The 17,669-nt window shown below is 44.4% G+C and overlaps 1 protein-coding gene across 4 annotated transcripts in view; it reads right to left on the reverse strand.

The window, feature by feature from the left end:
• CSAD (cysteine sulfinic acid decarboxylase) overlaps nucleotides 1-17,669 on the reverse strand; it is a 65,940-nt gene that overhangs the window by 17,049 nt on the left and 31,222 nt on the right. For all 4 annotated transcript variants that reach the window (XM_068267220.1, XM_068267219.1, XM_068267221.1 and 1 more), the window contains 6 exons: nucleotides 10,954-11,033; nucleotides 8,998-9,052; nucleotides 7,517-7,633; nucleotides 6,823-6,887; nucleotides 6,044-6,125; nucleotides 4,942-5,141 (listed from right to left, as the gene is read on the reverse strand). In XM_068267220.1, the coding sequence (XP_068123321.1) occupies nucleotides 4,942-5,141; nucleotides 6,044-6,125; nucleotides 6,823-6,887; nucleotides 7,517-7,633; nucleotides 8,998-9,052; nucleotides 10,954-11,033 (599 nt within the window). The remainder of the gene's footprint in view (nucleotides 1-4,941; nucleotides 5,142-6,043; nucleotides 6,126-6,822; nucleotides 6,888-7,516; nucleotides 7,634-8,997; nucleotides 9,053-10,953; nucleotides 11,034-17,669) is intronic.

A 17,669-nucleotide genomic window follows, 5' to 3' on the forward strand; every position in this document is an offset into this window, starting at 1 on the left:
AGAAAGACGATTGCTCCTCCCCTGTACGATTACATGGGGGGACAAATCTGAAGCCACGGAGGCCTTTATTGATTCAGGCTCCGCGGCTAACTTCATGAGTTCCGAATTTGCAGAGAAGTTGGACATTCCTCTCACCCCAGTAAAACCACCTATCCAGGTTACTGCCGTGGACGACTCCCCGTTACAAAGGGACCGTCCGCTGTCCCAGACACCAGAAGTGGAAGTCATTACTGGGGTACTGCATAGGGAGAGTTTACGTTTTTTTGTGTTACATATGACCACCTCCACCATTGTCCTAGGTATGCCTTGGCTGCAGCTTCATTCGCCACAGATTAATTGGGCGACAGGACAATTAACCAGTTGGTCAGACTTCTGTTCCCAACAGTGCCTAGGAAAAGTGGTATTAGGTCAGACCAAGGTACATGTGGAGGGTGTTCCCGAGCAATACTCCGAGTTCTCGGATGTATTCTGTCCCAAGGCTGCTGATAGGTTACCTCCTCATCGCCCTTTCGATTGCCCCATCGATCTCCGTGCCGGTTGTATGCCCCCTAGGGGTCACCTGTATAATTTGTCTGGACCAGAGAAGGTGGCTATGCAGGAGTACATCCGTGACAATCTGGCCAAGGGGTTCATTCGCCCCTCCCGCTCGCCTGCAGGGGCCGGTTTCTTTTTTGTTAAGAAAAAAGACGGAGGTCTTCGACCTTGCATCGATTATCGGGGCCTAAATAAAATCACGGTGAAGAATCGTTATCCGTTGCCATTAATAGACGATTTATTCACGCAGGTCACAGACGCTAAGATCTTTTCAAAATTGGATCTGAGGGGTGCATACAACCTGATCCGCATTAGAGAGGGCGATGAATGGAAGACGGCCTTCAACACACCCGATGGGCATTACGAGTACTTAGTGATGCCCTTCGGGTTGTGCAATGCGCCAGCCGTCTTCCAGGAATTGATTAACGAGGTATTCAGGGAGGTGTTGGGTAGGTTTGTGCTTGTATACCTTGACGATATACTAATTTACTCCAACAACCTCTCCGAGCACAGGGTCCATGTCAGATTTGTGCTAAACAAGTTGAGACAAAATCTGCTGTACGCCAAGTTGGAAAAATGTATTTTTGAAGTTACATCTGTCGCCTTTCTGGGGTACATAATCTCCACCTCGGGCCTGTCTATGGACCCTGCCAAGGTATCCGCTGTTCTGGAGTGGCCTCAGCCGGTGGGGTTAAAGTCGTTGCAACGTTTTCTGGGTTTTGCAAACTATTATAGGAGGTTCATAAAGGGGTACTCCACCGTTATTGCACCTCTCACCAGTCTCACTAGGAAAGGGGCGGATACTACTCACTGGTCGCCTGAGGCCCTACAGGCATTTTCGACCTTGAAGGAGCTGTTCTGCACAGCACCCATACTAAGACACGTAGACACTTCCTTCCCTTTTATTGTTGAGGTAGACGCCTCAGAAGTCGGGGTGGGGGCTGTGCTGTCTCAACGTTCAGGCTTACAGGGTAGATTGCACCCATGTGCCTATTTTTCTCGGAGATTCTCTCCAGCAGAGAGAAACTACGATATAGGCAACAGGGAACTCTTAGCCATTAAACTAGCCTTTGAAGAATGGCGTCATTGGTTAGAAGGAGCGGAGCATACTATCACGGTTTTTACCGACCACAAGAATCTGGAATACATCGAGGGGGCTAAGAGGTTAAGCCCTCGTCAGGCTCGATGGTCCCTGTTTTTTTCAAGGTTCACATTCGTGATTACGTACACCCCGGGCAGTAAGAATACTAAGGCAGATGCGCTATCCAGGTGCTTTGAGCCAGAAACAGCACAGACCTCCGTCCCGGAGACAATTGTTCCGCGAAAATTGGTGCTGGCTGCAATTGAGACTTGGGAAGACTGGAAGGAGACGTTGAGCCCCTTCCAGCAGGACATCCCGGAAGGGAAGCCTGAAGGGGTCATGTTTATTCCCTTGCCCTTTCGTCTTCAGATCCTTGAAATGTTCCACGCACATAAAAATGCTGGACATCCTGGAGTTGCCAGAACACAGGATCTTGTAGCCAGGTGTGCCTGGTGGCCTTCCCTGTCTGTTGATTGCAGGGAATTTGTTAGGGAATGCGCAGTATGTGCTAAGAGTAAACCCTCCCGGCTGGCACCTGTCGGTACCTTACAGCCTTTGCCCGCCCCGAGTGAGCCATGGACCCACTTGTCCATGGATTTCGTGGGTGAGATCCCCAGGTCTGAAGGCATGTCGGTCATTTGGGTGGTAGTCGACCGCTTCAGCAAGATGGCCCATTTCGTGCCCTTGAAAGGACTCCCCTCGGCTCAGGAATTGGCCGACCTATTCATCATCCACATTTTCCGGCTGCATGGCATTCCGGAAAACATAGTGTCGGATAGGGGAGTCCAATTCATTTCTAGATTCTGGAGGGCATTTTGCCACCAAATGGGCATGAAGCTGTCTTTCTCGTCCGGCTACCACCCACAGACTAATGGCCAGACTGAAAGGATAAATCAGTCTCTAGAACAATTTTTGAGATGTTACGTTGCGGAGGCACAAGACGACTGGGTCAGATTTTTGCCCTTCGCAGAATTTGCTCAAAATAACTTGAGAAATTCCTCCTCCGGATTTTCGCCTTTTCAGGTGGTAACGGGGAGATCGCCCAAGTTTTCCCCCTTGCCAGTTGCCTCCTCTCCGTTTCCAACCCTGGAAGCCTGGCACAGGGCATTTAAAGTCATCTGGGGGAAGGTGAAGAGTAATCTGGAAAGGGCATTCCAGAGTCAAAAGGGTCAGGCTGACAAAAGACGCTCATTGGAGTGGAAGTTCCAGCCAGGAGACTTGGTCTGGGTGTCCACACGTCACTTAACCCTGAGACAGCCCTCAGATAAACTGGGCCCCAGGTTTGTGGGTCCATTTTCAGTGGCCAAGAAGATCAACAACGTTACGTATTCCGTTGATCTTCCCGCCAGCATGCGTGGGGTAAAGTCCTTCCACGTATCCCTGCTTAAACCAGCAGTCCATGTGGGTCCCACTCCTCCTCCTCCTGTGGTGGTGGACGACCAACCTGAGTACGAGGTAGAAAAGATATTGGATTCACGCATGGTACAGAATTCGGTACAGTACCTCGTACATTGGAAAGGGTACGGCATTGAGGAGAGACAGTGGGTACCGGGTTCACGCATGCATGCAGACGAGTTAAGGAGGGAGTTTCATGCCTTACATCCCGAGAAACCTGGTAGGAGTTGTCCGGAGTCCACTCCTCGGGGGGGGGGGGTACTGTAAGGAAACGCGGAAATGCCGCCGTCTCTCAAGGTGAGGCGGCTGTTTCCGCGTCCAGCATGGCGTCACAACGCGGAAAAAACGCTGCATGCCGCATAGGCAGTGCGGCGGAATCCGCATTGGGAACGGCGGAATCCGCATCAGAGGCGGCCCCCGCACTAGATACATTGCATGACAGTACTGGTGTGGCTGGGACTGATAGTCCACCAAGATTCAGACTTACACGTGCGCGAGCAGAGAGGCAGAGTTTAAATAGCAGTTAGAAGGGTGTCGGCTGACCAGCTGGGTCAGCTGACAAATTCCACTGCTCTCATTGGACCAGCAATTAGGGAGGTCCTGGAAAGGTCCTAGAGTATATATACTGCTGGCTGTTCACTTGCTCTTTGTCTGGCGTGCGATCACATATGTGGGAGCACCCAGATCCGTAGTCAGATCCTTAAGTGTGCCGGGACCAGCTGGAGCTGTAATCCTACACTTAGCTAGATTATTGATAGCTAAAGTACTAGTTTGATTGTGATTATCTGTTATGACTTTTGCCTGCCTCGACTATCCTCCTGAACTCTGACCTTGTACCTCGATATTTCTGATACTCTGTTGCCGAACCTCGGCTCGTTCCTAGACTCTGTTTCTGCCTCCTGATTTTGTACCCCGATATATCTGATACCCCGTTGCCGAACCCTGCCTGTACTTTGACTCCGCCTTTGCCTACTGTATTTGTACTTTATCTGTCCGTGTGTGTACGACCTGGCTTGTCCGACCTCGAGAACCGACCTCACGATTGGAGGCGGTTCCTAGTCCTGTTAGTGACACTTCTTCCTGAGTGTCACTCTCGGACTTTCCTTCCTACTGTCAGTCTGACTCCTCCCGTCTTGGAGAGCTCAGGTCTGCGGAAGGAATCCGTGCAGTTCTCCTTGCTGCACTGAGGCCTAGGCCTCCTAGTGTTACTGTTACACCAAAACACTACACTCTACTCAGGCGAACAGAGGTTAGTTTGTATATCGGATTATCGGTGAGACTGCAGATCACTTATAATCTGGTATATATCTGTATTTCCGGTGATACTGCAGATCACCGGTAATCAGATACTCTCTGCGCCCACCGATCGTTATACCGAGTTAGTCAGTGTTTGTTATTTTGTAGTTTATTCGTAATATTATCGTATTGTAATTATCATATTGTAATGTTATATTAGTAACATCATATTGTATATTTATCTGCGTACCGACCTCTTGCCTGCCTCTTGACCTCGCTCTTGTCTTGTCCTACTGTACCACTGCCATCTGATACACGTGTTCGACTCCGCCTGTCCCTTACTTCGCTATTGTTTCATCCTTCCTGTTCGACTGACATCTGACTTATGTGTATGACCCTGACTGTTTATTGACTACGATATTGCCTAGCTACTCTGTACTTCATTACCTCTGACTCCGTGCACGACTACGGCCTGAACCTGACTACGCTTTACTCTCTACTGTTGTGTATTATACCAGTTACGCTACCTCATCACGTATCAGCGTGATATATACTATACTTTGTAGTATTTACAACAAAAGGGTTTTAGATTTCTCTTAGCGCACTATTCAAAATTCTTAGGGCTCTCCATGGATAAATTCCCCACGTTACAGATTTAAACACAGTTTTCTGTGTGCTGGTTGTAATTTTTTTACCTGGCATTTTCCAATGCTCTGTCGACTCTCTTTTCCAGTCCCTTAGTTCCAAGTGCCTTCCACATAAGCCAGAGCTTCAAGCAGTCCACCCTGCGGCCACACTGGATTGACTTATCTCCAGTGTCATAGTTAAGACTATAAAACTTGTCTGTTTGGAACAGATAATCAGCCTTAGCCGAATGGCATCGTTCCAGTAACCCCTGCAAAAAGAAAACAAAATTACTGATAACCAATAATTACAGTATCTAATGCTCCATTGAAAGTTTCTTATAATAGACAATTAATAGACAATATTTTTTGTGTGTGTGTCTATTGAATATTCAGTGATATGCTGTAATGATTGTTAGTGATGGCACAAACTGTTGACAGTTTTGCGCAGGCGCTCACCATCTAGTTACCTTATGTGCGAATGAGCTGCGGCAGTAGATGCGCAGGCGCTCACCATCTAGCTACTTCTGGTCAGGCAATCCGTGGCAGTAATCCGCAGGCGCTGGGCCGGTGATGTGCGTCCTTGATCGCATTCTCGGGCTGGGAGCACTCTGAGCACGCACACTGACTACGTAGTGTGCATGTGCAGAGTACTTCCGGATACGGGCGCAAGCAAAACCACGCACCGCCTGACCAGTGCCTGCGCACTACTGCCGCAGCTCGTCCGTCCAGAAGTAGCTAGATGGTGAGCGCCTGCGCTCAGCTGAGGCAGCTCACCCATCTGGAAGTAGAGAGATGGTGAACTGTTCGCTGGCGAACAGTCCATGTCATCACTAATGATTGTATTGATCATCTTCATAACACTAAGGGAATGTTTTCACTAGTGGCGAATACAGCACAAATCTGCAGCGTTTCCCCGCATGCAAGCTGCACAGGGAAACACTGCGTTTTTCTTCAATTGCTTGCCGTCCAAATTGCACTGCAGTGCGATTCTGGATGACAAGCTGCAATGTGCTGCAGCACGCACCTAAGTCCCTATAGCTATGCATGGCACTGCTAAGTGAGCCGGATGCGTACTTCACTACAAGTGTCCGCGTGCGTCCTGCAAATCATACGCCAGCTAACTGGAAACCGTCCCTAAAGAAGAATGATGCTTCTTATAAAGCCAACTTACTGTTGTGTCTCGCAGGAGAAAAGCAGAGCACTGCAGGCCAACGCCAAGCAATTTATGGGGATTCCAGGTCACAGAATCTGCCCTGTAGTAAAATAAAAGGGGGTGAAGCTTATTCAGAAAAAAATGGGCCATTATTCAATGTACAATAGTATTCAAGAAAAATTTGAATCATTCAGAATTTAGATTGGAACACAAAACAAAACTTGTTTTTAGATCTAGATAGACATTACAGCGTTAAATAATGTTACTGGAAATAGTGAAGCAGTAATAATAACAATTAATAATAATAAACAATAGTGCGCAGGTTGCAAGGTAGGGAAGATGAGTCACTGAGTCCATGTTGTAATGGAGAAGAGCACACAGGTAAGGGCCCTTTTCCACTGGCTGCGATCCGCTTCACAAAGCGCACCGCCATAACATGTAAATTGCGGTGCTCATTTTCCACTACCGCAATTCTCCTTTTGCTGAATGACAATCGCCGGCCGGCGCAATTCTCGTCACGATCACAATATGTTCCCATCGGGAAAGGTCGCAAACGTGGCTAGTGGAAAAAGCATGTGATCTGCGCTTGCAATCGCGCTTGCTAGTGGAAAAGGGCCCTCGGAGGCTTACACTCTAAGGGAATAATTTTAACTGGGAACTGCGCAGCAACAGGACGCACCAAGGACCAGGAAGACCTTCAACAAATAAAATATAATAAAAATTATATATATATATATATATATATATATATATATATATATATATATATATATATATGCAAGTTCTGTGTTACTAACCTTTCAATACCATTCAGGAGATGCCTGTAGCGGTTGGATAAAAGTGCACTCCCTCCCCAGGCAGCCTGTTGTATTGCAATAAATTCATTAAAATTGTATTCTTGGTTGCTCTATTTAAAACAAAGCCTTTTGTGTAACATTTGGCAGAGTACTTTGAACAAATCACATTATTCACTGTTTTTCTGTTCTTCAAAGGGTCTCACAGTGTAATGGCCCAACCTAGAAACAATTTGTATGGGAAGACTCTAAAAGAGACGCAACAACATAATAACCTTTAAAGAAAAACATTTATTTCTTACAGCTCAGACAAATTCTGCAATAAATCCACACTGTTTCTACTTCCGGCTTTCATAGAAGCAGACATATTATTAACATCCTGCACTTTCAAATGAGCTTATCTGTCGTGGAAGCAGGTGACACAGGGGGGAGATCAAATTACAACTTGTGATTAGACACAAATGAGGGGGAATTAGAAAGGCTAAACTCTCTAAATACATACAGGGTGCATTTCTCTGTTTTCCTTCTGTCAGTTGCAAGAGTTCAGGTCCACTTTAAAGGGTCTTGTATTTATATATGATTTTAGTTGTATATGATTTGCATTCAGGAAAGCAGCAGTTGATACATATATGGATGAACAGCAAGACTTGCTAAAAAATCAAAACAAAGGTTACTGTGCTGAAGGCTTGAAACTTACATCAACATGTAGCCACAGACCATGCTGCTGACAGACGTCCGCAATGTCTGAAAGAGGATCAAATGCTCCTAAAACAGTCGTCCCGCAAGTTGTACTAACAAGGAAAGGAACATAGCCCTACAGTGAAAAAAAATGGTGTTTTATACATTCATGTGAATACCTGGAAATTCTTATTCAAGTATCTTATTATATACAGTACCTGACATAAGTGGAATATGGAGGCTGCCATTTCTAACTTCCTCCTGATCCAGGCAGGATGTTAATTCCCTGTCTTTAATACTTTTCTTTTCTGGATTTCTTGTTCCAGGTGAGTGGTGTATAACGTATAACATATTACAGCTTAAAAGTCACTTGGAAGTAGAATTTTAAGTAGAAGATCTGGAATAGCAACCTCCATATATACAGTATGTCATTCATGACAGGTGCACTTTACAAAGAACATGTCAGGGTAGAAATATGAGAGCTACAATGTTGACTTGTATTTAAAGATGTAAGCTCCAGGGATGTCATCCTCATTGGACCTGATGTACTAAACCAATGCATTCCAAATTGCTATTCTTTGGTTTGGTATGCTGGGGTAGACATGATCACTGAGCATCATATCCTGTCTGGGCCATGATGTAGCTGTAGCGTGCAGAAACCTTGGACACCATTGAAATAAACAGGCAAGGCCAGAATTCTAGAAAGGCCACAAAGGCCCAAGACTTGGCCGGTGGCAGCCCACGGAGGCACCCATGGAAGAGGGGACTGCTCATGGAATGGGAAGGGGGCTGCTGAACATGGATGATACACATGGAAGAGAGGACTGCACATGGGATGGGAGGGAGCTGCTGTACATGGATGTTTCACATGGAAGAGGGGGCTGCACATGGAATGGGAGGGGGCTGCTGTACATGGATGATACATATGGAGGAGGAGGCTGCACATGGGATGGGAGGGGGGCTGCTGTACATGGATGATACATATGGAGGAGGGGGCTGCACATGGGATGGAAGGGGGGGCTGCTGCACATGGATGATACACATGGAAGAGGGGACTGCACATGGGATGGGATGGGAGGGGAGCTGCTGTACATGGATGATACATATGGAGGAGGGGGCTGCACATGGAATGGGAGGGGGCTGCTGCACATGGATGATACACATGGAAGAGGGGGCTGCACATGGGATGGAGGGCTGCTGCTGAACAAGAAATGGGAGCCACAACATACCTGGCCTAGGGGCACAAAAAGTATACATCCGACCTTGTAAACAGTGAACAATTGATACATGTGCATGTTTCTCTGTTCATCCCCTAGTCACCAGTGATCACCTGGAGCATAAAGTTACTGTAGTGATGGCTGAGAATCATTTTGTCATTTCCTGGTGCGCCATCTTGGGCCACAGCATCATTTTTCCCTGATAACAGGACTACCTTGGCAATGCTAAATAACCCCCATTAATTCATGTTGTTCCCCTACTGTATGTTCTAATCAATATTACCTCTGATTTTGCCTTCTGTATTTTGTGCTCCAGGTCTTCTGGCTTAATTTTCCCTCTGTTTTCAATTAAAGACAGACATGACAAACATCACAGAAGATGCAAAACTAGTGCAATGTCTTCCAGTGTATCACAAGATTCTACAAAACAGATAATTCCAGCAAACTCCCCATTATCTGGAATTCAGTGAACCGGAAGTCTCAACTAACCGACATGCGGGACAGGACTTTGGGGGGTTTGCAGTGTAGAAAATACTTTCCGAGCCTCCAGGAGCTGTTTTCTATGCTTCCTGCAGCTTCCTACGGCTTTCCCATGTCCATGCATGGCTCCCGGCGTGTCACATGACCTGGTGCTGGTCAATTGACACGCCAGCAGCCGTACACAAAGGACATCAGAAAGCCACAAGGAGCTACAGGAAGGGTAGAAAACAGCGCTGGAGGCCCGGTAAGTATTTTTAGCTGCAGGGGAAGGGGGGAGGTTTGTGCTTTTTCAGCTGGCTGCTCAAGCAATCTGGCATTAGGCAATACCCGCCTGTGCTGGTTACAGGGGACTTCGCTGTAGTAGTTTTCCAGAGTGCATACATCATGCAAATACAGTAGATTACATAGGCCATGGTCTAAGAAGGATGCTGGGCAATAGAGAAAGCTTCACAAAGAATGGCCCGGTTCACATTAGCGCAAAAAACGTTCTGTTCCCAGATGGGAACGGATGCAGATGGATCCAGTGTTAACCTATGGATCCGTTCACATTCGTCCATTCAAATGCTTCCGTTCCACACGATCTGCAGGATGGGCCACAAGTTTCCTCCTGCAGCAATTTTTCTGGACCGCTGAGCCCAGCAGAACGGAAACGGAAGCTGAAGCAGTGGCATTAGGGGCAACGAGAAAACTGAACGTTTCTTCAAACTAGTGAAGAAACAGACCATTGTAAACAGCAAAATCCACTTTGCTGATGGGGGTCGGGGGGGATTTGAGGAAATGGAATGGAAGCAGCTGAACAACAACAGGAAGAAAACAGATCCGATCGACCGGTAATCAGATCCGTTTTTACGGATCCGTTTGCCACTTCAACGTAAGTGTGAACCGAGACGCTGGGAATACACCATACGTATTTTTTCGGCAGATAGATGGTTCGATACATAATTTCTGAAATGTCCCATCTTATTTTCGATCGTTTTTCTGATCGATTTCTCATAGAAGTGAATGGAATAAATAAGAAAAGAATAAGAATAAGAAATAAGAAAAGAATAATGAAATAAGAAAAGATAAGAAAATAGAGCGGGATATCGACCGGAAAATCGAATCGAAAATCAATCGGACGGAAAGTCGTCTGAAAAAAACAAACAAAAAAAGCTTTAAAAGTATAACTACAGCCCTTCTTCTGGCAATGATATCCCAATCACAATATGTCGTTTATGAGAAAGCATCGCATTTTAACCCATTGCACAGCAGCTCCTTGAGGACCAGAGACTGCTGGTACCACAAAATGGCATTTACCGATGAATCGCCGCACATACCCGCCGCTGTCACTGGACACGCCGCTCTCCCATTGCCGCAGGCCCCTTTCTGTGTGCCGGTCAAGAGCCGCTTTCATTGGCTCCTAACCCTGTCTATCAATGTAAGCCAATGAGATTGGCTCAAAGTGATCACATGGTCAAGATCCAATGAAATTGGCTCCCTCTGGCTCACAGAGCTCTGCCGTCATTTAGACGACAGATGGAGTGAATTGCTGCGGAGAGAAAGCGACACAATTGGCAGTAACGGTGGGTATGTGTGGCGTGGAAGTTGAAATCTACATCCTGTCAGAGCCACGCAGCCACCTGCAGGAAGTAGATTTCAACCAACACAGTATGTACAGATACATTTAAAAAAATACAATTAAAATTTAGGAACAAAAACATTGTCTTACACATTCATGTACCAATTTCTCGTTCTCACACTAACTTGTATGCATTGTTACCTGTCATCTGTCTTCACTAGGATCACATTATCAGTTCCAATCCCAAGGAAAGCTGCCCCTTTTTGGACAGAGTAGTGGCTCTACAGGAAAGAAACAAGGTTTGAAATAGAATTGAAATCTTTTTTTTAAAATATAAAATGGCAAAACCTAAACCATTGAAACTCTTGGAATCAGCTCCAGCCCTGGATTTTTTTAAGTCTCATTATTTATCCAAGGTTTTGAATTATATACATAGAAATCTACAGTATATAACAACTCATTTGGTACAATACAATATAGTTTGGTAGGTTTCATGCTAGAAGATTTATAAAAAATGCATAAACAATTGTAGAACTATTTTTCTATATAAGCATATAACCTCAACGCGGTGGAAGAATCTGTTACTGAACTGCGCACAAACTGTTTTGGAAGCCAACATCCTCCATTCTGTTGCCTTGTTTTGAATGCAAGCTGTGTAACCTGCCTATAAATAGGCTCTGTACATCTATACTGCTGGTCAGTGTGATGCAGCCTGTCTTGCGAAATGTAACTTTACATAATGCTAGCTGCACCCAATTGTTAGTTTGCATTCTGTTTTAATCTGAGTTCAGGGTTTAGTGCATAGCTTGCATCTGTTTTGAATACAAGGTATGTATTTGCCTCTGCACGCCTCTGTTGGTAGTCATCTCAGATGTGGCCTGATAAGGAGCGCTGCCAATTTTTCCCTGTTCTCTAAAAAAAAATCAGGCACCTATAATTCCTTGGACAGCTTCAAAAAAAGGCTAAAAACTCACCTCTTTTCCCTAGCCTTTGAGACTGCATAATGCAGGGTCACAGCGCTTTGAGTCCCCAGGGAGAAAAGCGCTATATAAATATTATTGTTATTGTTGTTGTTATTGTTTCAGTTTAATTGAATAGTAACTTTTGATCACATTTAAACAGTAATAGATTGGGCTCAATGGAAATTTTAAATCATATTGACAAATCAATATTTTTTTTCTGTTCCACATTGAGAAGATAGGTTTATCCCTCTGGGTTCTACAGATGGATAACTCCTTCTCAGTCATTAGGCAATTACAAGAACCATATGGCCCTTATCCAATTAACTGTTTCTCCCAAGTTTTCTGCTAGGAGATAATTTTATATCTAAAATGATTTTATATTTGAAAGTAGAAGCTGATAGTTATGTTTGTTTCTAATATAGTTTTCATTTTTTGTTCATTTTTTCACAGTAGCACTTGTTCAGAATTAGATAATGAAAATGAAATGAGTATGACCTTGAGACAGAAGAGCACATGAAATCCCGCTGCCATGCACATCCTTATATCTGAGCAGAGAAACATGTCCTTTGTTGAATTGGCGCTTCTAATGCATATGTTATCTCTTGCATGCTCCTCTCTTAATAGTTGTGTTGTGTTCTACAATTCATACCATTGTACTGGACATGATAGTGGAATTCTAGTCTGCAGCAAACTGATGTACTGTATAATGGTTCTTTTATTGCCAACAAACACAATGCCCTTCATTCAATGAACAGTTTATGCTGATTTATGGAAATTGTAGTTTGGCATTAAAAATAATTTCTAACTAACTTTCAGCTAAGATTTGCTATCCAGTAAAAATCATCAATTACTTGACTCAGTTGTGGGACAACATTTATGGAACTGTTTGAGAGATAGGCCAATTTAAAGGGACTCCGAGCTCATAAAAAAAATGAAAGTTGTACTCACCTGGGGCTTTCTCCAGCCCAGTGCTGGTCGGGAGATCCCACGACGGCGTCCTGGCTCCTCTCCTAGTCCCCGCTCCGGAATGGCTGACAGGCCGCAGCCTGGGCGACACTCGCCTGAGTGTCGGGCTGCTCCTTCCTCGTATGACGCGAATTACGTCACACGCCGGCCGCCTCGCGTCATCACGGCGGCCGGCGTGGCAGTATGGCGCATGCGCGCTTTAATCGCGCATGCACAGTACTTTCACGCCGGCCGCCGTGATGACGCGAGGCGGCCGGCGTGTGACGTAATCCACGTCATACGCGGAAGGAGCAGCCCGACACTTGGGCGAGTGTCGCCCGGGCTGCGGCCTGTCAGCCATTCCGGAGCGGGGAGAAGGAGAAGAGCCAGGACGCCGTCGTGGGACCTCCCGACCAGCACTGGGCTGGAGAAAGCCCCAGGTGAGTACAACTTTCATTTTTTTTATGAGCTCGGAGTCACTTTAAAATAAGTTACTTTCAACTGGAATCCTTTTTGTGTAACAATAAACAGAACCATAACATTTCTATAGTGCTGTTCTCCCCTAGGACTCAAAGTGCTTAGGCTCTCTCTGATTCAGTAATTAGTAGTAGGGTGAAGTATTAGCACAGAGGATTAAATTATATTTCTGAAAATGCCAAACTGAACAGGTGGGTTTTCAGTCTGGATTTAAACACATCTAGAGATGGAGCTGTCCTGATCTGCTAAGGTAAGAGGTTCCATAATGTAGGAGCGGCATGACAGAAGGCTCTGTTACCAAAGTTTTCAGGTGGACTCTGGGTATGACTAGGCTATTAGAACCTGTAGATCTGAAATTGCAGGGATTGCTGCGCAGCTGCAACATTTCTTTCATGTATCCAGTGCTCAGATTATGCAGTGATTTAATGTCAGTAGGCCGATCTTAAAGACAATGGGCCCAATCTAATTCACTTTTTCCTACGTTCCTATCTAGGTGATATAACCAGACTGAGCCGCGTTAGTCTCTCGTCCTGATATCGCTCTCCATTGTCACCGCACAACGAGCAAGTCGGCCCCCCAGATCAATTCATGCAACCAATTTCAGCCCAAATTGGTCGCATTGTAGACCGGGCATGCATTTAGCGGTACCGATTTTCATCTGATTTGATTATATTAATCAAATCGGATGGCCGATCGGCCGCCAAGTTGCCTGATGTATGGCCACCTTTAAGCCAGTGAAACAGGAACATACATACTTGATGTGCAGAAAGGATCTAACATCCAGAACTGAAGAATTGTGGCACATACAGTTTTCAACTGTGCATCATGCTATTAAAACAAACATATAGCAATCATCAACTGAAACTTGTATTAACTTTGCCTATTGCCATTGTTTACCCATGTAATGACAGACCAGTGAAGGTGTGATGTGTACCTAGATTTAAAGGCTGTTTGAACAACCACTCTGATGTTACTCATCGTAGATGAGCTTACATAGCTTAAACAAGCCACAGTAAAATAATATGATGCAAAGGGATTGTGAGTAGGAGAGGGTGAAAAAAAGATGATGAGATAAGCTTTGTGTATGCACCTCTTTGTCATTTCAAACCAGAGCTATTTATTTTTGTTTACCCAAAAATATAATATATCTTCACTAATACACGTTATTTGTAGCCTTATTTTCATTTTGGTGGGTGCAAAATCATATTTGCTATAGATATTTAACTATTTCAGAAGACCATAAATGGCTTAAAAATACTGGCTCATATTGAATTAGGAATATGTTTTAAATGTAGTTAAGGAACAATTAAAACATTTTTTGTGTTTATTATTTGTGTATTTTCATTAACAATGCATTTGCAAGTGGGATTTATAATTGTACTGAGAGAAACTTCATTGTGTTACAATACTATTCTTAAATTAAGATGAATACCTAAAGCATAGAAATAATTACTCTTGCATTGCTAAAAGTTAAAAATCATTTCTTTTGTTAGAGGCTAAACACATTGGAGTGGGGGACTTACGGAGGTTGCCACCTTAAAGAGGAATTGTAACCAAGGATTGAACTTTATCCCAATCATTAGCTCATACTCTCTGGGCCATATGCAATTCACTTTTTCACCTGAGTTTTCTCCAAGGTGATATTTTTACAACTTAAAATAAAATGCCTTTTACGCCACCAGCAAGCAAACAAATACTCAAAATAACTTTTACAGTAATTGTTGACCTACTTTTTGGTACTTTTTCCATTGCAAAGTGCTAAAAAGTTATTTTAAATTGAAGATGAAAAATTATCTCCTAGGCGAAAACTCAGGTGAAAAATTGAATTGCATATGGCCCCTGTCCCGCGTACGTTAAAAAGGGGCGCTGGGAAAAAAGGGCGCCGGGTTTTTAACGATAAGCATGGATAACGTTTAAAAATGTATTGTACTGTATTTCGTTTAAAATTAATGTTTTATAAAGTTATAAATCATTAAATAATGTGCATTAAATCGGCAATTGTAAAAACGTTAATCTTTCGTTTAAATAGTGAAACGTATAATAACGTTAAAAAAAAAATTACTAAGTAACCCTCCCTGTACCTACCCCTAACCCCTAGACCCCCCTGTTGATGCCTAAACCTAAGACCCCCCCTGTTGGTGCCTAAGTAACCCTCCCTGTACCTACCCCTAACCCCTAGACCCCCCTGTTAGTGCCTAAACCTAAGACCCCCCTGTTGGTGCCTAAACCTAAGACCCCCCTGTTAGTGCCTAAACCTAAGACCCCCCTGTTGGTGCCTAAACCTAAGACCCCCCTGTTGGTGCCTAAACCTAAGACCCCCTGTTGGTGCCTAAACCTAAGACCCCCCTGTTGGTGCCTAAACCTAAGACCCCCCTTTTGGTGCCTAAACCTAAGACCCCCTGTTGGTGCCTAAACCTAAGACCCCCCTGTTGGTGCCTAAACCTAAGACCCCCCTGTTGGTGCCTAAACCTAAGACCCCCCTGTTGGTTTTTTCGTTTAAAAATAATGTAAAAAAAAAAAAATGTACTGTTTTTCGTTTAAAAATAATGTTTGAAAAAAAATATTGTACTGTTTTTCGTTTAAAAATAATATTTAAAAATGTATAAATCATTAAATAATGTGTAATCATGAGAAGCAGTAATAAAACATTAAGTCTCCGGGCGCCGCTTTTAAAACGTTATTTTTCTCCGGCGCCCTTTTTTCCTATCGGGCGCCCATTAAACGATATTTATTATAGGAGTGAATGGCGGCGCCCGATTTGTCCACTAGCCTCAGGCGCCCGAATTTACTGTTTCCCCCTGTCCCATGATAAATCTTTACCTTTTCTCGATTAGATCATCAGGGAGGTCTGTATTGCTGATATTGTGGTGGAACACCTCCCACGGTGTGATGCCAAGGCCTAGGTTCTGACAGTTCCTGTCTGTGAGCCTTGTTGCATTGTGGGAAATAACAGCTGTTTCTAACTGCCAAGCAACCAGTATCTCCCTCTGTGCATATGTACATCTATAAAAAAAACAACCTTTTAGCCTATCGCATTGTTAGTAAGTGTGGTTATAAATAATGGCATATATAATACCACAAAAGGCGAGAGGTATTATATATTGTTTTGTTGGCATGGGGGATACATGAACATGATTTAGACTACTTTAATTAATTATTTTAGGTTGATGATATCAGTTTGGCCCTTCCCTGCACTTTGCCCAATTTCGTGCAATAGTGTTGTTTATAAGTGCTGTCTGGTTTTTTTTTTTTTGCTTGTCTGCCAGTAGTAAAGATGATGACATGCAGGCTTATTGTGGATCAAACTCCATGAACAAATTACATGGCGAATATCAATAATTTCTTTCTTCTATTTTGTAACTTCTCATTTTGCAATGTATTGATTTATTTTTTTTCCCCAGCTGCTCCAGTGGCGCAATCGGTTAGCACGCAGTACTTGATGATTTACTATGATTTATTTTTTCCCCTTTTTCACTAAAGTTCCTCTTTTTTGTAAGTCTTTTTATTAAATTTTCAGTAAACAAATAACAAAACAGTCATGTGACAGTGCAATAAGTGTAATTGTCAATCGCAGTTGACAGGGGAGTACATTAACCTCCCCGGCGTTCTATTGAGATCGCCAGGGAGGCTGCGGGAGGGTTTAAATTAAAAAAAAACTATTTCATGCAGCCAACTGAAAGTTGGCTGCATGAAAGCCCACTAGAGGGCGCTCCGGAGGCGTTCTTCCGATCGCCTCCGGCGCCCAGAATAAACAAGGAAGGCCGCAATGAGCGGCCTTCCTTGTTTTGCTTAGATCGTCGCCATAGCGACGAGCGGAGTGACGTCATGGACGTCAGCCGACGTCCTGACGTCAGCCGCCTCCGATCCAGCCCTTAGCGCTGGCCGGAACTTTTTGTTCCGGCTACGCTGGGCTCAGGCGGCTGGGGGGACCCTCTTTCGCCGCTGCTCGCGGCGAATCGCCGCAGAGCGGCGGCGATCAGGCAGCACACGCGGCTGGCAAAGTGCCGGCTGCGTGTGCTGCACTTTATTTGAAGTAAAATCGGCCCAGCAGGGCCTGAGCGGCAGCCTCCGGCGGTGATGGACGAGCTGAGCTCGTCCATACCGCTCAGGAGGTTAAACATAGAGTACAGAGTTGAACAATTAGACATTGGAGTAAGAGGCAATGAGTATTTATAGACTTTATAACATATCTATGATGTTTGGAGTAATGTCTAGATTAGGAGAAACAGAGGCAGTATTATCTAGCCAGGTCCCCCAACTAAAGTTCCTCTTTAAAGGCTAATGTACAAAGACTTGTGTCATTGGTTAATTATCTGTTTGACATCAGATGAATTGTTAGTTTATCTGTTTTTCATCAGTTGAAGTTAAGGTTGACCTCAGTTCATCCAACGTTCCCATAAATAAAACAGCTGAGATGTGGACTGTTGTCACACTAAAAGTAAACTGAAAGTGAACCGATATCAAAGTCCACATACACTTGGCCTAAAAATGTTAACAAACATGCAGGAAGTCAGAAGTGAGTCTGTAACCTCT

This window comes from Hyperolius riggenbachi, chromosome 2, assembly GCF_040937935.1.
Source record: "Hyperolius riggenbachi isolate aHypRig1 chromosome 2, aHypRig1.pri, whole genome shotgun sequence".
NCBI classification, from domain to species: domain Eukaryota; kingdom Metazoa; phylum Chordata; class Amphibia; order Anura; family Hyperoliidae; genus Hyperolius; species Hyperolius riggenbachi.